Consider the following 18,632-nt stretch of genomic DNA (forward strand, 5'->3'; position numbering starts at 1 on the left):
TGAATAACAAATTGGCAGACGACACGACAAGTGATCGTTTGTGAATCACCATGGTTCCAGGCACGTATGTCCTTTGACAAGGACATTGCCCAGTTGCTGTTATTCTTACGTAATCCTTTAAAACTGTTACCTCAGCGGGATCTTGATTAATATTAAAAACAATTTCACATTCAATATTCTGTTGACCCGACAGAATACATAAAATATATGATGATATATAATACAGTGGACAAAAAGCAATTAAGAAGGTGTAGCCTAATTACAGAGATTACACCTTTTGAAATGCCTGTACAGGTATAGAACAAAATATAACAATTTCAAATTCAATATTCTGTTGACCCGACAGAATACATTATAGGTGTAAAAATAGTGGAATTTACAAAAAAGCAATTAATAAAAGTGTAGCCTAATTACAAGGATTACGTTTATAGTTTGAAATGCCTGTACAGGTATAGAACAAAATATAACAATTTCAAATTCAATATTCTGTTGACCCGACAGAATACATTATAGGTGTACTATAGTGGAATTTACAAAAAAACAATTAATGAAGGTTTAGCCTAATTACAGAGATTACGTTTATAGTTTGAAATGCCTGTACAGTACAGGTATATAACTGCTCATGTTTGCTATATAACTGCCCATGTTTGCTCTACCGTAACTGAACTGGTATTAACTGTTTGTTGGTATTGTATTTGCGCCACGGTACCAAAGGTGAAGCGCCTCAAACTTTTCTTGGAAGAATTTCGCGGGTCGTTAGATAGACCAACAACCTTGTTTTGTACTTTCGATTTTCTCGAGCGATTAAAGGAACCTTATAAAGGATGTGATTATATTTAAGTAGGTCTTTCTACATGTTCAAAAACTTTCCCGTCTCAGGAAATTACACTTTTTTTGGGGAACTCGTCTATCGCGATTGCAAGGAAGTGACACACATTAATACTTTCACGTAACGACTTCTTTGAATTGATTGGTCGTTTAAAAAACCAATTAAATGAAAGAGAAGGCCAAATGTGATTTTTTATTGCTTTAAAATAGTGTAAATAATAGGGAACTTTTATAAGGATCAAAAGTACTGTATGCGATTGTGTTTTCACGCTTTATTGACTTTCAAGCGAGTACGCGTCATACTCCAACCATAGAGGGCTCAATTCTACAAATTTCTATCTAATATTTATTACTCTGGAAAGGTTTGGGGTACCTTATAATTCTAAAAAGTCTGGGAGAGGGGAGTGGGTAGTAAGAAGCTACTTTGTAAGGTATTTGAACGATAATGAGAAAATTGAAATTGGTGAAACACTGAAAACAGTAAGATTTTTACTTAAGCTCTGTCTACACTATATCAAATTTTATATGACAAAAAAATGTGATCACTGCCATATTTGGGCATATCACTATCATATTTGGGCACATCACACTTTTCAGTCACATAAAGTTTGATAGTGTAGACAGAGCTTTGCACATTGCATATACATGCACCTAAAATTCATCCCCTACCCCATTTTTTAAATATAAATTGTATTTATAAAACAAATTTGTAATTTTTACAAAAAATTCATAAATACATCTTTATTCACTTTTTTTTCAATGAAAACAGGAAAATAATTTTTAAATTGTAGATTCACATTTGTTTTTGTATCATGATTTTGTTACAAAACAAAATTTTACAAAATATTTTAAGTACAAAATAAATAAAATGGTCTATTCATGATTTACAGAGGTCTTTGTGGAAAATGAAATATTAAGAGACTTTATAAAAGCATTGCCAAATAATAGAGGGCGCTATAAAACAAAATCCATTACAAAAACCGAAATATAAAATGTCACCAGATATCACCAACCCATACATTCGGAATGTCAAGTGGGTTTTTATAAGATGACAAACTGCGTCGCTTTCCAAATACTTTCATCTGCTTATTCAAAATCGCAAACTTTGACGACTCCAAATTATATGCCATTAAGTTCTTTGAAACGTTTCTTTTCTTGAGTAAAAATGGTAAACGTGGTTTAAAACCATCCACGCAAAATTCTATCGAAAGATTAATATTCATATTTCTAACTTTTATATTCCTATTGGTGATAAAAATATCTTCTATACGTCGTTTGTGGTTATATCTACTTTGTTTCCGTGTTGAATTTGGTTTTGTATCGTCCGATACCTTTAAGCGCAATTTATTTTTAAGTTTGTACATTTCCATCGGTGCGATTTTCTTTTCTTCTTGTCTTAACCAATGTTGAACGCCGACCGACGCATTCATCGTGTTTGAAAAACCATCTCCAAAATATTCAGAAAAAGTTCTATATAAATTAGCGTGCTTGTTACCGCTTGACCCTTGACCTATTAAAGGGTCAGTTTGTTTGTCTACGTCGGGACTAGAACTGGAGCAAGGTGATAATAGTGGACTTGATGGTTCAAGAAAAACATCCGTCGTCAGTTTTGAGTGTAACAGTAAATCTGCAGCTACCTTCAAATGAGAAAAAAAGACATTCATTCGAGGTAGTGGTGCATGACCAAATAGGGGGCGTGGCTTTAAACTGGCATATCTGATTGGCCGATTGAATGCAGCTACGGGGGTATCGCCATACTGGCTCACATCTTGGATTCCTAATCAGATGTTATGTACACTTAAAATTTTTGAAAGATTTCAATACTGCTGACTTTTGAAGTTTATAATAATCTTGTTTTATTTAGCAGCCCCTGACCGATTCTCTTTTTGTTTGTTTTACAATATTGTTTGTTGTTCAAATAAATAAAATAATAATAACAATATTTGTCATTGGCAAGGTTCACCGTACGGAGAACCGATAGAAAATACTAATTTGCATGAATGGTCAATCATGGCTATAGAAAAATGTACACATGGATGACCATGCTAACATCGTCTTAATCCATTTTTACTGTATTCTTGGGTGGGGGGGGGGGGGACAAAAACGTAGTCAAAGTGACAAGCCTAAGAAAACATTTGTATCATCATGACATTCTTGTAACATTACCTGTAGAGCGCCAAGTACTTTTCTTGCATCGTTCTGATTTGAATAATTTGAGATGGACGTGTCTTGTAGGAACATGAATAAGCTGGGCATATAAGGTGCCATGTTTGGCAGTAGGATTGATTCAAGTGCCTAGTGATAAACACATATTAACAAGTTTTAATTTCCCAGGCAGACTTTATTTGTATATAGTCCAATATAACATTTGTAGTCCTTTAGGCCCTCCACAGATAAGAAAATATTTTATAATTGACTAAAGTAAAAGAACATAAACCTTAATTGACTAATCATTTTACCACATTAACAAATAATTCCCCAAACAAGAAAATCATTAAAATATGACTAAAGATTAGCTTTTTTTTTCTACAGAAGTGATTTAACTTTATTAAAATTAGAAAATGACCTATTCAAAATCAGATTTTATATTAGTTTTTATTTTTCATGTTTTCGGGGGAAAATACATCTTGTCATGTATATTAATATATTTTAACGAACCTGTGGCCCTAAGACTATCAAGCCCATGATAGCACCGTATTGTGAACATAGTGATCTGAGTGGGTCTGTAAAAACTTGCTCAAACATCACTCCTAGCTGTTGATGAATACTTTCTGCATGCAACTCCAAAGATCTATAACAAAATATTGGTTTTAAGAATTAAAAATAGAGTAAAGCCTCCATTTTAAAAACAATAACTTTTTATATTTTAAATATCAACCATTCTCACAGATGAAAATTACTATTATTTTCTTTATGTTTTAAAATATACGTATACAGGATAAAAACATAAAACAATTTATTTAGTCAGTTAGTGTTTACCGATCAACCGACATAGTGAGCTGTAGAGTCGCGTTGCACGAGACTACAAATTGAGGGTGCTATCCATTCATAAGTAATAAGATCATTTAACTATCAAATTTATGTGACAACAAAATGTGATGTGCCCATATATAAACATGATGTCATACCACTACCATATTTGGACATATCACTACCATATATGGGCACATCACACTTTTTTGTAAAACTAGTTTGATAGTCTATACAGAGCTTAATACATCACAAAAATAGGCTGAAATGGTACAGTCCATAACAGGGTGTGTAATTAATTAATTCATGAGACTTGATAGATTGGTTAAGCAAAATAACAATTTTGATTTATTTTCCAAGTATGACATTTACATTACTAACCTCAAAGTCTTGGCCAGTATTAACGAGGCGTAGTCACGCAGTAGCCAATGATCGTTGAGAGGGTTGAGTGACGCAGTAAGTGGTTCTAACATACAGTGCACCAATGAAGTCACCAAAACATTTAACTTTATTGTAAAAAATTAAAAAACTGGATCATCATGCTTATAGTCTTATTTGAGGCTTAGGGAGTGGAGCAGTTTTATAGCTATATAGTTTAAACTGTACATGCGTTATAACCATAGAACTAGGTCAGGATTGAACCTTAAACCTTGGGTTTGGAAGGCAATGACATTAACCCACCAAACTACAGCTGCGCTATGATTGTATAACCCCCAATATATACATGACTTTTTTTATGACACCTCTATTTATGGGACACCTCTATTAAGAGTAAATAAAATAAGGGGCAATATATGTTCAAATACTACAGCAAACCCCTATTCATGGGACACCCCTATTAAGTGGACATTTTTCTGTAAAAAAAAATGAGGGGCAATATATGTTTAAACCCACATTCAGGGGACACCCCTATTAAGGGGACTCGTTGTTAGGGTCCCAAAAGTGTACCTTACTGTACTTACATATGGACCTAGAAACAGACTTGAGTTGTTCACCAATGACTGTAGAATGTGTAGCATTTTATTAATCTGCGTTAAACTGTGGCTGACTTTACTTAAATTGCTGGAGACAAAGTTGAGAAGGAATGGCAGTAGACTTCCAATCTTGCTGTTGCTCCGAAGATCTGCAAGTGCAACCTGAAACAAAAAAGTTGATGAAAGAGTGAATGGAAAAATGATAACATCATGATGAAAAAGTGATGATAATGATGTTGAAAAGTGATGATATAATTGTAATGATGATGAAAATGTGATAAGATAATTATTAAAAAGATGATAATGGTGATGAAATGTGATGGAAAGTGTTGAAAGGTGATGAAAAGTGATGGTAATGATGATGAAAAAGTTATGATAATTACAAAAAGGTGTTAATGATGATAAAAAGTGATGAAAATGATGATGGAAAATTGAGTTAATGATGATAGAAAATTGATGATGATGAAAAGGTGAAAATAATGATGATAAAAAAGTGATGCTATTGTCATGATGAAAAAGTTATGATAATGATGATGAAAAGTGATAAAAAAGATGTCATGATAGAAAGACAAAATTCACTTTACCTTCATAGCCTCCTCGTCTTTGCCTAAGCATGCCTGGGTAATGTGTACATAATACTCACTCAATGGATCTGTGAGTGTCGGACCTAATGTAACTAAAAAGAAAAAAAACAAACCATTATTTATCTTTTTTAAATACCATTGTAGGATGACTCCATAAAGTCCTGTACAAAACAAATTTAACCAATCAGATTGAATAACTTTACCTGATGATGTTTTCGATAGACTATTCACTTTGTTGACTCCTTCAAAAGCTATCCATTGTGCTATAGAGGAATTAATAAAAAAAAAGTTTTAATGAATATGTCAGAATAATCTAATCCTAAAACTAATTAAGCTTAATCTGATCCTTTCATTAACATTAATGATAATCAAATTCAATCGCCTTCTAGTAAGCCTAGAAGTTTTTGTGCCGGCCACCGATTATGACACATATTGTACTTGACATCGTCTTTTGAATTCAAGAGTTAGGCCGTCGTTACTCACCATTGCCAAGAGGGACGTTTTTTGGGGGGTTAACAATAATATTTATTCAGCAAAAGTTCTTAAAGTACGTTTTACATTTCATCTTGCCAGGAGCAAGTAATAGGCATGAGCCCAAACAGAAAACTGCTCTTACTACATAAGTATCATACTGTTTAAGTTTCTTCTTTGGGCAGTGATTCAACTTGGTCTATTAAGCCAAATAAATTTGATAAATTTTTTGCATGAACCATGAAGTTGGGCGTTCCATACCCGGTGACCTAAATGACCATTGATAATACAGTACCTTGGACAGAAGCCTCGCCATTGTTCTGAGGATGCTTAATGTCCAATGATACATCAGCCAGGCTTATTTCTCGGTCATCAATAAAGTAAACATCTGCATCCTTGTTGTGTCGAAATGCTTGAATATCCTTTAAATTGCCTCCACAAATTGGCTTAAAAGTAAACACAAAATAATTAGTTAATATGAACAATTTATTATCGGGAATAAATTATTGAATATGCATGCAGCTTACAGTAGTTCTGTATGTGTCATTTCTTCTCTTCTGTCAATTTTTTTACAAATGTATTTATTTTATCGGTTATCAGTCAATCGGGACTACAGATCAGGTTCCAGGGCAATTAGGCTCATAATTGTTTTTATAAACTCTTCCACCACTTGATATATCCATACCTCTACATCGCTCCAACGTAAAGCTCTATTGAAATCTTCATGTGTAAGTTTCTTTCGTCGGCCATGCTTCATAAACTGTACGCTTGACTAAAAAAGAAAGTTTTAAAATTAAAAGTTAAACAATATCAATTTAAATTGTTAATGTTAATTAAATGTTTAAATTAAGTTAATATTATTATTGTTGGAAATCTTGAATCATTCCATACGGTAGTAAGCCTCCTTGTGGCCCCATGTGCTATGCGACTGATACGGTATTACTGATATATCTACTTTTGGGTTTCCCTAGGCTAGGCCTAATCGATCATACTTACTTGAGCCGCTTCTCTAAGCCGGTAGGTCACATCTTCGGCCAGAGCCGCGGCGATGTCCTCCGGTAGACCATTGAAGCCTGCAGATTCAGCAATCAGTTTAATGGATTCAGTTGATAAAACAGCATATTTTCTTTCTTCTGACATGATTCATGTGAATTATAGATAGGCCTAGTACATCTTACCAAATAAGATTAACATGTAAGCTAGCAATATCAAAACATGATTTAGGCCTATGTTTACCCCTCTTGTTTCTTTAGTCTTCGCGCGAGCGAGCGAGAGAAGAGGTGGTGGTGGTAAAAAATACAGAAAGAGCGCCTCCTACAAGTGTGAATTGCGGTAACATAAATAACTTTTTTTAGCGCGCGATTACAGTACAGTACTTTGATCATATTATAAATATTATAATTCACGATATCTCTATACTTTGATAATTCACAAGTTTTTAAATCATTATAATCATATAAATGCCGTTTCAAGAAAAATATCGACCACGATGGGACTCGAACCCACAATCTTCCGATTCGAAGTCGGACGCCTTATCCATTAGGCCACGCGGCCATTATACAGCCAAAACATTTGATAGGCTAATTGTTTATATTAAGAAAAATGTAAACCATAAAATTATGCTATGGTAAAAGTTTGTTTTTATAGAAGACCGTTGAATAAATCTTTCTTTGAATAGACCCTACATAAAAACGTTGCTACGCCAAAATGTATCGACCACGATGGGACTCGAACCCACAATCTTCCGATTCAAAGTCGGACGCCTTATCCGTTAGGCCACGCGGCCTTCATACAGTCAAATCATTTGATAATTGTTTAAGAAAAATGAAAACCGAAGTACAATTATGTTATGGTAAAAGTTTGTTTTCATAGAAGACCATTGAATAAATCTTTCTTTGAATAGACCCTACAGAAAAACGTTGCTACACCAAAATGTATCGACCACGATGGGACTCGAACCCACAATCTTCCGATTCGAAGTCGGACGCCTTATCCATTAGGCCACGCGGCCGTTATACAGCCAATCAGTTTGATAATTGTATAAGCAACAATGATGTTATGGTAAAAGTTTTTTTCTCTTATATAAGACCATTATTTATTAAATCATGGACATAATTTATAGGTCCATGATTAAATCTTTCTTTAAAAGACCATATAGAGACTGCAAAAAGTTATCGACCACGATGGGACTCGAACCCACAATCTTCCGATTCGAAGTCGGACGCCTTATCCATTAGGCCACGCGGCCATCACATAGTTATTGGAGCTCGATCCTATTGGCTACGACTTAACGCAAGGAGGAGGTAAGCGCAATTTGACATGACCAATTATGACATGATACGATGGATCATCCGAACTTGCGCGTACGCGCGCCTTTGCTTTGTGCGCGCTCGAGTGAGAAAAACTTTTCATTGTACTTCTCCTTTTTCTCAAAGATGTATTGTCCCCAAAAATATGATAAAATCAGACCTTGAATAAGCCATTTTGCAGTTTTAACAAAGTTAATCACTTCCGTAGAAAACAGAGAAAACCCCCCAAAAAAAGAATGTTTTCACTTATTTATAAAATGACAAAATAAATGCTTAAGTTCAACTCAACTATTTTTTGTTGCAAATTACATTTTTTTCAGATAAATCATTTTTTTAATAATAATTATTATGTGATATTAAAATTACATATTCAACAAAAAAATTAAAAAACACATTTTCAGAGGAGAATATATTTATATATACCTTTAACTTTATCTAATGCATAACGGCCGCGTGGCCTAATGGATAAGGCGTCCGACTTCGAATCGGAAGATTGTGGGTTCGAGTCCCATCGTGGTCGATATTTTTTTACATAGCGTCTCTAAACAAGCTATTTTGGCACTAAATGATGCCTGTATACAGCCTAGCCAAAGTGTGTTTCGATTTCCATAAATAATACACACTATAATCATCAATCTGACATGATGATATATCCAACAAAATAATTGATGACCGAAATAAAAATAATTCAATCGCAAATGTCAACATAGAATTGCACCGATCCGAGATATAGAGTGCATATAACCCATAATCCGTGACACTTCAAAAGAAATGCTCAAATAGAATTTATTGCTAGTTGTTTTAGTGGAACGTTCACGATGGTAATAAAAACGGCTCTCACGATGGCTATGTTGACCACATATATCTATATATAATGTGAACTACAAGACTCAGTCTACGTAAATTACTTGGTATGGAACGCCTTTGTTGACGCATTCACGTACACAAATGTGAACTGCTCGACTCACTCCATAAATGACTTGGTATGGAACGCCTTTGTTGATGAATGGTGTTATGGTAAAAGTTTGATTTGATGAGACCATTATTTATTAAATCTGTCTTTAAAAGACAGAGACGCTATGCAAAAAGATATCGACCACGATGGGACTCGAACACACAATCTTCCGATTCGAAGTCGGACGCCTTATCCATTAGGCCACGCGGCCCTCACAAAGTTGTAGGAGCTCGATCTTATTGGCTAGGATTTAATGCACATATATCTATATAAAATGAGCAGTACAAGACTCACTCTACGTAAATTACTTGGTATGAAACGCCTTTGTTGACGCGTCCACGTAAAAAATACGTTTGTCCTATAGAAAATATGTTACGATTACATTCAACCCCTATCAAACGGACACCAACAAAAGTTTCATAGTGGTAGCGGTTGGCCCAGTGTTAATCTGGGATATCAGCTCCCTTGCGAGGAAACTGGAAGGTTCACCCTCTATAGGCTAAACATTGTTTTAATAAAACAAAATTAAAACACATATTGCCCTTCGTCCGTGAGTCGCGAGAAAGTGTCCTCTATATGGGTTGTACTAAAGGTGTGTGGTTCTATAGGCCTAATTATAAACGTTTTAAAGTCTGTTTAAAAGTGATTTAATCTTGCACATTCGGCGTCCCATAAACCTGCATTTGAAATAAACCAGGAGCACAGTCTACGAGTCGTCTCTATCAATTTGTTTAACGAAACACTAACAGTTTACACTAAGACCGGCCATTAAATGATTATTGGCGTTCTCTTATACTAAATAATAGTAAATCACAACTGCATATTACTTGTTTAAATGACAAACATTGCATAGATCGTGTTCACACTAACATCAATATGGGTCAAAGTGTCCTTAAATAAAAATTCCGAAGGAAATTCAGATTATTGAGATAAAAACTAACTTCGAAATATTAAGTTAGATCGAACTGTAGAAATAGAACGCCACGATCGAAGTCGGACGCTTTTAATATCCATTAGCCTGCACACGGTATAGGTATACCGTAATTCAATAGTGAAGTTTAACAATGTCATCAAAAAGCTATGACCACGATGGGACTCGAACCCACAATCTTCCAATTCGAAGTCAGACGCCTTGTCCATTAGGCCACGCGGTAAAATATATTATTTTCTTCTCAATACATTCGTTTAGGCTGTTTCAGTTACTCCTACAATTGAAAAAAAAATACACAAAAAAAGTATCGACCACGATGGGACTCGAACCCACCCGAAGTCGGACGCCTTGTCCATTAGGCCACGCGGTCAAATATATTATTTATTATTATCCATTAGGCCACGCGGCCGTCAGTATATAGTAAGTTATTTGAAAACAAAAACAAAAATCCACCACAATGAGGCAGTCCACTAGATAAATCTTTATGAAAAACTGGAATACAGGTACAACGTACAACGGCGGTTTTAAGAATTTGTTTAGATTAAAAATATTAAAAATTGAGAGGTTAAAATATTATTTCAAATAGGCATTATAACCATTTTCTCCTACAGTAACATCTTTTAGAAGGTTTCTCAGTTACGTAAAATTAAAATCTACATTTTCTTTCAGTAGATTCTATGTATTATTATACTAAAAGTTATCGACCACGATGGGACTCGAACCCACAATCTTCCGATTCGAAGTCGGACGCCTTATCCATTAGGCCACGCGGCCGTATGCATTATCATCATTTTCTCCTACAGTAACATCTTTTGGAAGGTTTCTCAGTTACGTAAAATTAAAATCTACATTTTCTTTCAGTATGTTCTATGTATTAAAATTATATTAAAAGTTATCGACCACGATGGGACTCGAACCCACAATCTTCCGATTCGAAGTCGGACGCCTTATCCATTAGGCCACGCGGTCGTATGCATTATCATCATTTTCTCCTACAGTAACATCTTTTGGAAGGTTTCTCAGTTACGTAAAATTAAAATCTACATTTTCTTTCAGTATGTTCTATGTATTATATTAAATTATATTAAAAGTTATCGACCACGATGGGACTCGAACCCACAATCTTCCGATTCGAAGTCGGACGCCTTGTCCATTAGGCCACGCGGCCGTATGCATTATAATCATTTTCGCCACAGTTAATTTTTTTTAAAGGTTTCAGTGAATTACTTAAATTAAAATCTACATTTTCTTTCAGTAGATTCTATGTATTATATTATAGTGTACTAAAAGTTATCGACCACGATGGGACTCGAACCCACAATCTTCCGATTCGAAGTCGGACGCCTTATCCATTAGGCCACGCGGCCGTATGCATTACAACCATTTTCTCAACAGTAAATTCTTTTTAAAAGGTTTCAGTGAATTACTTAAATTAAAATCTACATTTTCTTTCAGTAGACCCTATTTAGAAAATTTATTATACTAAAATGTATTGACCACGATGGGATTCGAACACACACTCTTCCGATTCGAAGTCGGACACCTTATCCATTAGACCACAAATATTGGAAAACTTGTTACGACCAAAAACTTCCACAAAAAGTAGGTACAATCAACATTTGGTAATTCAGTGAATATAATGATATACTGTAAAATATGTATAGGCCTATCAAATTGACACCACAATTTAAACACTTTCATATCTCATATGTATAGACATTTTTATACTATATCAGACGTAGTTATATACATCGTCTGCAACCAAATTAATTTTCCACCAATGAAAATATTATATTGGCTATTCATTATATGTCACGTGCTGTAGTTTTTCACTTTGGTTGACCAATCAGCAACAAGGAAACCATAATCACCGGCATATTTATTTCTTACCGCAATTTGTCAAATGATAGGCCTACCATCCGTGACTTTTATCTGTCTGGGCCAGTCATTAGTACCCAAAGCAAAGGGCAAACATTCTAGCGGGTGAAGAGGTTTAGTGGAGACCACACTTACAGTATAGGGCCTAAGACTTAGGCTAAGTCTACTTGTATTCGCCACGGTACTGCAAAACTGGATATACAGTAGTCCTATAAATAATGACGGTGTGTAAAAGTTTGTTTTGTTGGAAGTATGCATCTTAGTGCATAAACTAGTAGCTTGTACCCTGAAAGAGAAAATAAACGTGAAGTCGTTTACCGACGGATTAGTTTAAAACACGACAACAATGGAACATTTAAATCTTTATTTAAATACACCATATATTTAGGAATTAATACAACGATTATTCAAGACAGAACAAATTGATAAAAGTTTATATCTGAAATAGAAGAAAAAGAAATTAAAATGTTAGCAAGTACTGTTCCTACTTACTTATCTTATCCAAAATTGTTGCCACATTTTGTTGATGGTGGAAGTTTCATGAAGTCTGTTCCTATGCATGTAAGCCTATGGCATTACCACCAAGAAACACGAGAAATTGGTCAACCGACGGCGTTTCAATGCGTTTCCACCGGGGACATTTCTGCTGTAGACGAGAAAGTTTCTAATAAAACTACGCCTAAGTCGACGCGAAAAACATCTGAGAGTGATGATGGTGTTACTAACAATGAAAAGGACAAAATGGAAACCGACTCAGCAAATACCCATTCTCGGCAAACAGCAATCGGTAGGCCTGAACTTAGTTTTGGAATTGACAGGATTTTACAGAGATCCAGTGGCAGCGAAAATCGAGCTAAGGAAAAAAGTTGTGGGGCTAGCGAGACATCACAAAATAACAAAGGTAATAGTCACTACTTTCTACTATAAATATGTTGTTACTTCCTTTTTGTAGATACAGTAGCCTACTTTGTTAAAAAATATCTTTAAAAAGAGAAAACGAGTTTTATATCTATTAAGATACAGTATTCAGTCTTAGGCCTAATTGCTTTTTTATAGGCCAATAAACTAACCGCATATTTAAAAAATATATTGTTTATTACTACATTGAATGTGTAAACATACTGAAATATCTATTCTATTGACAGTATAATTGTATAAGGTAAATTGAACAATACAAATTAGAATTTTCCTTATTAATTTGTGTAAAAACCTCCACAATATCTTGATTTTCGCACACATTATGGGATCAACCATTCCATATTATATAAGTATTTTCCAATAAGAAGTTGGAAAATTTTGTTATTTTGAAGCTCGGTCAACTATATATGTTAAAATTAATTCATATTTAAGTTAGTTGTAAAAGGTAATATTTGTTTAGATTAATTGTAATGCAAATCAGCAGAAAGGCATAACATTTAACGTCGTACAGAACGCTGTGAAATTGCTTAAAAACGTTCTACATACTAAATATATTATATTTATATTGTTGGCTATGACTTTTATAAAATGGTACCATTTTCATTGTAGTAAAGTCTCCTTCAATACACCGAGAAAAAACCCCGAGCCATTGTCTGGAACAAATTTCAACAAATAAGGAATTGTCTCCAAACCACCAGGAATCGTCTGCGATTCGTCACCGAGAAACGTCTTCTGTCGACCAGGAATCGTCGGCAATCCATCGGGAACCATCTTCCATTAATCGAGAACCATCTTCGAGCCATCGGGAACCGTCTCCAATCCATCGGAAGTCATCTTCCAACCATCGAGAACCGTCTTCGATACATCGGGAATCATCTCCAATCCATCGGGAGCCATCTTCCATTTATCGAGAACCGTCGTCGATACATCGGGAATCACCTCCAATCCATCGGGAAACATCTTCCATTTATCGGGAACCGACTTTCCATCGGGAAATATCTTTGGTCCATCGGGATTCGTCAACAATCCATAGGGAACCATCTGTATCTCACCATATCTTCAACAAACCTGCAGAGTTCTCATGGGAAACGTATGGAAACAGCATGAAACATCAACAAATGAACTTCCAACAGATTTGGCTTCCACCAACACTACGTAACGATCATGTCATGGCTCTTGATAGGGTATGCTTATGCTCTGCCTGCTTAGGAGGTAGGTACAAATAGAACTACTGTACAAATATTTAGAAAACCATTATTAAAATCCGTCAATAATTTGCATCAGCAATATTTATGTTTATTCATATCAAGGGAAAATTGCAACATTGAGAAGATTGCCTCTATAATTACAAGGAACGGAAATGTTTTTAAAAAATTATTTCCACTTGGATATTTAGAAAGAACTGAAAAACTTTACTCAAACAATAAAAATGTTTGAAAAACTTGTTTCTAAAATGTAATCTTAACTTGTTCAAATATTGTTATATTCTGTTTAATAGTATTTCTCTGTGGAAAGCCTCTCGACTTAGATTTGTTATAAGGTTAAATCTTGTCCCATTTTTGTTCCGCTTTCATCTCAGTTTACAATGGTGAAATAAATGATAAAAAGTAAAATACATAACAAAAACAACACCACCAACAACAACAACAACAAACAACAGTAAAAACAACAAGCAGCAACAACAAAAAAACATTTAAAAACAACAGCACAAAATAATTAAGTAAAATCATTTATTTTCATATATTTACTTTCATTTAATAATCTATCATCAATTACACAAGTCTTATTACTGAGAACTTATCGAATAATAATTGTAAGTGTCAACTACCAAGTAAAGTTACCCTTTATTACAAATTAGATTACCGATAAAATTGTAGCGTACGGCGGTACATTAACTTTTAAGTAAGTTTTCGGTGTTTGTTACAGCACCACGACTAGCCTACGGTCACGAGTCAGCATCTACCAAACCAATAGTGATATAAATATTAGTTCCCTGGATAATAACAATCGCTTTTAACCACAACAAATACAGATGTCATAAAATACAGTAGAAGGTTATATTGAAAGTTTGCTGCCACTGCAGTTAAGTGATTTTAAGCGTAATTAGCCCGGAGCTGCTGGAATTAGACCGCTGCATTATTACAAAAGCTTTAGGCCTAGCCTAACCGAAAGTAGAAATAAGTTTCATTTCCCGGAGCAAACATTTCCATATTTCCCCTGCGCTTTTCTTAAATAATACATTTCGGTACATCTTGTTTTAATATAAAGTATTCATGACATCTGTCTGTACAGAGAGAATATTGCATTTATTTGTATCAATATTTTTGCCGCAAGAAATAAAACAACAAGAAACTCTCATGTCAGAAGTTGTTAATCTGATGGCTACTAAGCAGCAGCCTAAATCGAGAAAAGATCAGCTGAATGTCCGACTGGTTACAATTTTATCCCGCTACAACAAATGATAAATTTACAGGCTATTATTTAAAGAACGTGCTTTTCATAAGAATTACACGTCATTGTGAACGAAAACATGATTGAATGAAACTTCAAAATAGAATTTAGATAGTTTTACTGTAAATAACAAAGGATAATATTTTGAAACTGTTGTCAGCTGATGAAAGAATGAAAACTTTTTAATGTTATTATATTTAGTGTGCTACTTTGTTGGATTTTTTTGGTTGTTTGTAGGTTTGTTTATATAAATTGTGATTGGTTGGTTTGTTTTCCTAAATGTTTGTTAGCTTGGTGTGTATTGCTGATTGGTTCATGGAGAAATAACTTATTTAGTTTTCATAAAAATGTCATGTTACGTTAGGTCAGAAGTTCGGGTTCAAGTTGAAAATACTGAATGTATTATAGGGTGCATGAGTACAAACATAATTTACAACAAAAACCCAAATAACTATGTACACACTAGGATCATACCAAATGGCAAACTCGTTTCCTGTGTTTCTTTTTCTTCTTGTTTTCTTAAAACTTGAAAATAATATTTATAGTCTTAGTTAGTTAGAAAATATTTTATTATGAACACATTATGATAACGTCTCATTATTGTCTACATTTTGTTTTATTTACATGTGATTTCTCCTTAAATGGATAAATGAAATAATGGTGTTTTATCAAACAAAAAGTCATGCCACCAAGACGTCTACTTGAGGAAATCAAAATAGCGTTATCACAATCAGATAACGTAATATTGCACATCATTAGTCATTCAATTCATAACTCACATATTGGAATGTCTCTTCGTAAGATAAGAAAGAATGTCACCATCTTGGCTTAAAACCTATCTAATTAAATATTCAACGCTCATGTGATTGGATCGCGCAGTGTGCCTAATTTGCATAAACGCGCATGTACGCGCGGTATACCTGGTGTTAATACAGATAACTATTCGTACAGTGTTCGTATAACAAGTCAATGAATGACAAACACAAATTAAATCCTCAATAATAACAAATTGACAACTATGACTTTTATGTATTTTATATAGGTTCGACTTTGAAGCCTAGGTCTCTTTGGCAGGCGGTAAATCAACAGCCTTCTTCCAGTCATTTTGCCGGGGCTGTAAAGCGAAAGAGGAGCTGGTCTAGGGCTGTGTTTACTAGCCTTCAAAGAAAGGGACTTGAAAAAAGATTTGATGTACAGAAGTACGTGAACAAGCCTGATAGGAGGCAACTCGCTGCTGCTTTAAACCTGACAGATGCCCAGGTACAAAAAAATACAGTTTTTACTAAGCATTTCCTTGTAATGAAAAATATTGATTCCACCGGAGGGCTGTTGAGCCCACCGAGCAACACTGTAGTAACCCCTATTCGAAATATGCACAAGATTCTCTGCCACGAGTGGTTTGCAGTGCCCATTTCTAAACCGCTCTCGCCACTCAATTCGATTACGATATATTTAATGGGGTTTTTTCAATCTTATCACATCCAATATAACGAAACTAAATTGCAATGAAATTAAATAAGGAGGTCTTATTTTAAGGAACTATAATAACCGTTGTATCATTTCAGTATTTAACGATGGCATTGTCTCAACTGAAGTATACTTCCAATTCCGTCTCAATGAACTTTCAAAAAAAAATGTAACTTACATCATTCAAATTATTTATAAACAAACTATTCGATCATTAAAATGTTATTCTTCTTCATTTTAAGGTGAAGGTTTGGTTTCAAAATCGTCGTATGAAATGGCGCCAGAATCAGAAACAGACGAAAGATAACTCGTGCCAGATATCAACAGGCGGTAATGTCGACAAATCGTCTGCTACTACCGATGCACAAGATGAATTATCAAACAGTAACATTACAGATGACAAATGCTAATGTGATCGTGTATACAGAACGAATGATTTAAAATGCTAAATAAACTTACAAGGGGAACATAACTTATTCGTCTAAGCGTTATTTTATCGTCTGCTGAGATATTTACGGTCATATAGACATGATACTGTGACGGATATATAGCTCGGTATTTTCTTAGAACTATCTATATACAGGATTTATTGTAAAAAGTGTGAATAGTCAAATAGTGTAGGGTATATTTATACTGGTAATTCTTATACAGAATGACGTACATATCGCTCTGAAGGGCACGGAACTACTGAATTGAAATAAAATGCATAATAAACATTAGGCCTAGGCCTGCTTAATGTATACAATTTAAAACTATATCACTATGCAAGATAACTTATTACCGTCCTCAAGTTGATTGGGTATAATTCGATAGGAGGCGGATTAAAAAGATATTCAATAATAGTTCATTATCGAAACTGGGATACTTAGGATAAAATAATACAAATAAAATATGATAATAGGTTTAATGATAAATTATAATTAGTATATAGATGGAGCAGTTGGAGCGAAAACTTATTTTAGATGGCTACTTAATTTGCTATAACTTAATTTTGGTATATGTATGCAATTGTATAAATTGTAAAATAATTTCTATTTGTATGTAAAGCTTTAACCAAATGGTTTGATATATTGTTTTATATAGGGCCTAGATATTAAACGTAATATTTAGATATTTGAATGTTTTTGTAGTTTTTAATGTAAAGAAATTAGCATGTGTTTACGGGGAGCCGTCCGACACTATTCATTCTGTCCCGAAAACCGTGGTTTGCAGGATAATGTACGGTAGTGTGTCGGAAAGCGCCCCGTACTTATATTATCATGGTTTTAGACTTTTTAAATTTCATTCGTTGAAAAGTGGATGTAATTTTTACAATCTTCAGCCTGCAAAAGGTAGAGTTTTCTAAAGTTGGAATGTTAAGTGATACGCAGCAGAACAGAATAAATCCAAAACCCACTATTATTGGTTTCGTTAATTTACTCATTTACGTCAATTGTGAAATACATAATTATATTAGGAGTCAAACAAAAGTAGGACTTTTGATGTGTTGTGTTTTTGAGAGGTCATAAAATTACGCGCTGCCCTAGGCCGATTCACCACCTCGCAGCTGTTGATGTTCAAGCCGGACCAAGAGCAATATCTTCGGCACGTACGGTGATACAGAGATACCAGTGAACGTGTGCAGACGGGACTTAAACGTTTCCCCCTGCGGTCCCTTCGTGTGCGGGGTGTATTATGCGTATAACAACATCGGAAATCAGCGATATTAATTCACTCACCTGATTGGTATGAATGCATTAAAGTGACATTGATGAGACTTGTTGAAGCCGCAAATGTTTATCAAAACAATAATGATATATAATTATAATATTATTAATAGTAATGATAATAAATAATCGTGATTATCATAAAACACACTAATATTATTGTAGTGTTAAATAAATTACTTTGGTTTAT

The 18,632-nt window shown here is 34.4% G+C and overlaps 2 protein-coding genes and 11 non-coding genes across 13 annotated transcripts; 2 read left to right on the top strand and 11 right to left on the bottom strand.

Moving 5' to 3' along the window:
* Nucleotides 1–1,538: 1,538 nt before the first annotated feature.
* LOC144852212 (TAF6-like RNA polymerase II p300/CBP-associated factor-associated factor 65 kDa subunit 6L) lies at nucleotides 1,539–7,081 on the bottom strand. The gene is made up of 10 exons (XM_078709973.1): nucleotides 6,824–7,081; nucleotides 6,513–6,599; nucleotides 6,123–6,273; nucleotides 5,560–5,619; nucleotides 5,357–5,448; nucleotides 4,761–4,934; nucleotides 4,180–4,304; nucleotides 3,487–3,619; nucleotides 2,995–3,123; nucleotides 1,539–2,465 (listed from the first exon to the last, which is right to left on the bottom strand). The coding sequence occupies exons 1-10, from the start codon at nucleotides 6,965–6,967 to the stop codon at nucleotides 1,824–1,826; spliced, it is 1,737 nt and encodes a 578-aa protein (XP_078566099.1). The 5' UTR covers nucleotides 6,968–7,081; the 3' UTR covers nucleotides 1,539–1,823.
* Nucleotides 7,082–7,308: 227 nt separating this feature from the next.
* Trnar-ucg (transfer RNA arginine (anticodon UCG)) lies at nucleotides 7,309–7,381 on the bottom strand. Its single transcript has one exon. It is a non-coding gene; the product is annotated as a tRNA-Arg (tRNA).
* Nucleotides 7,382–7,540: 159 nt separating this feature from the next.
* Trnaq-uug (transfer RNA glutamine (anticodon UUG)) lies at nucleotides 7,541–7,613 on the bottom strand. The gene has a single exon. It is a non-coding gene; the product is annotated as a tRNA-Gln (tRNA).
* Nucleotides 7,614–7,765: 152 nt separating this feature from the next.
* Trnar-ucg (transfer RNA arginine (anticodon UCG)) lies at nucleotides 7,766–7,838 on the bottom strand. The gene has a single exon. It is a non-coding gene; the product is annotated as a tRNA-Arg (tRNA).
* Nucleotides 7,839–8,002: 164 nt separating this feature from the next.
* On the bottom strand, nucleotides 8,003–8,075 carry Trnar-ucg (transfer RNA arginine (anticodon UCG)). The gene has a single exon. It is a non-coding gene; the product is annotated as a tRNA-Arg (tRNA).
* A 508-nt stretch (nucleotides 8,076–8,583) lies between these two features.
* Trnar-ucg (transfer RNA arginine (anticodon UCG)) lies at nucleotides 8,584–8,656 on the top strand. Its single transcript has one exon. It is a non-coding gene; the product is annotated as a tRNA-Arg (tRNA).
* A 573-nt stretch (nucleotides 8,657–9,229) lies between these two features.
* Nucleotides 9,230–9,302, bottom strand: Trnar-ucg (transfer RNA arginine (anticodon UCG)). The gene has a single exon. It is a non-coding gene; the product is annotated as a tRNA-Arg (tRNA).
* Nucleotides 9,303–10,172: 870 nt separating this feature from the next.
* On the bottom strand, nucleotides 10,173–10,245 carry Trnar-ucg (transfer RNA arginine (anticodon UCG)). Its single transcript has one exon. It is a non-coding gene; the product is annotated as a tRNA-Arg (tRNA).
* Nucleotides 10,246–10,723: 478 nt separating this feature from the next.
* Nucleotides 10,724–10,796, bottom strand: Trnar-ucg (transfer RNA arginine (anticodon UCG)). The gene has a single exon. It is a non-coding gene; the product is annotated as a tRNA-Arg (tRNA).
* Nucleotides 10,797–10,918: 122 nt separating this feature from the next.
* Trnar-ucg (transfer RNA arginine (anticodon UCG)) lies at nucleotides 10,919–10,991 on the bottom strand. The gene has a single exon. It is a non-coding gene; the product is annotated as a tRNA-Arg (tRNA).
* Nucleotides 10,992–11,117: 126 nt separating this feature from the next.
* Trnar-ucg (transfer RNA arginine (anticodon UCG)) lies at nucleotides 11,118–11,190 on the bottom strand. Its single transcript has one exon. It is a non-coding gene; the product is annotated as a tRNA-Arg (tRNA).
* A 126-nt stretch (nucleotides 11,191–11,316) lies between these two features.
* Nucleotides 11,317–11,389, bottom strand: Trnar-ucg (transfer RNA arginine (anticodon UCG)). Its single transcript has one exon. It is a non-coding gene; the product is annotated as a tRNA-Arg (tRNA).
* An 854-nt stretch (nucleotides 11,390–12,243) lies between these two features.
* On the top strand, nucleotides 12,244–18,132 carry LOC144852217 (uncharacterized). The gene is made up of 4 exons (XM_078709983.1): nucleotides 12,244–12,801; nucleotides 13,428–14,030; nucleotides 16,312–16,529; nucleotides 16,979–18,132. Exons 1-4 carry the CDS (start codon nucleotides 12,366–12,368, stop codon nucleotides 17,144–17,146), a joined length of 1,425 nt encoding a protein of 474 aa, XP_078566109.1. The 5' UTR covers nucleotides 12,244–12,365; the 3' UTR covers nucleotides 17,147–18,132.
* Nucleotides 18,133–18,632: the final 500 nt, after the last annotated feature.

Source organism: Antedon bifida, chromosome 9 (assembly GCF_963402885.1).
Source record: "Antedon bifida chromosome 9, ecAntBifi1.1, whole genome shotgun sequence".
Classification (NCBI taxonomy): Eukaryota; Metazoa; Echinodermata; class Crinoidea; order Comatulida; family Antedonidae; genus Antedon; species Antedon bifida.

Coding starts and splice junctions, on each gene's coding strand:
- LOC144852212 (XM_078709973.1), bottom strand. CDS start 6,967: ATGTCAGAAGAAAGAAAATATGCTGTTTTATCAACTGAATCCATTAAA. Junction 6,274..6,512: donor TACGTTGGAGCGATGTAGAG/GTATGGATATAT, acceptor TTTACTTTTAAG/CCAATTTGTGGAGGCAATTT. Junction 2,466..2,994: donor AAGTACTTGGCGCTCTACAG/GTAATGTTACAA, acceptor TCTCATTTGAAG/GTAGCTGCAGATTTACTGTT.
- LOC144852217 (XM_078709983.1), top strand. CDS start 12,366: ATGTTAGCAAGTACTGTTCCTACTTACTTATCTTATCCAAAATTGTTG. Junction 12,802..13,427: donor GACATCACAAAATAACAAAG/GTAATAGTCACT, acceptor TTTTCATTGTAG/TAAAGTCTCCTTCAATACAC. Junction 16,530..16,978: donor TAAACCTGACAGATGCCCAG/GTACAAAAAAAT, acceptor CTTCATTTTAAG/GTGAAGGTTTGGTTTCAAAA.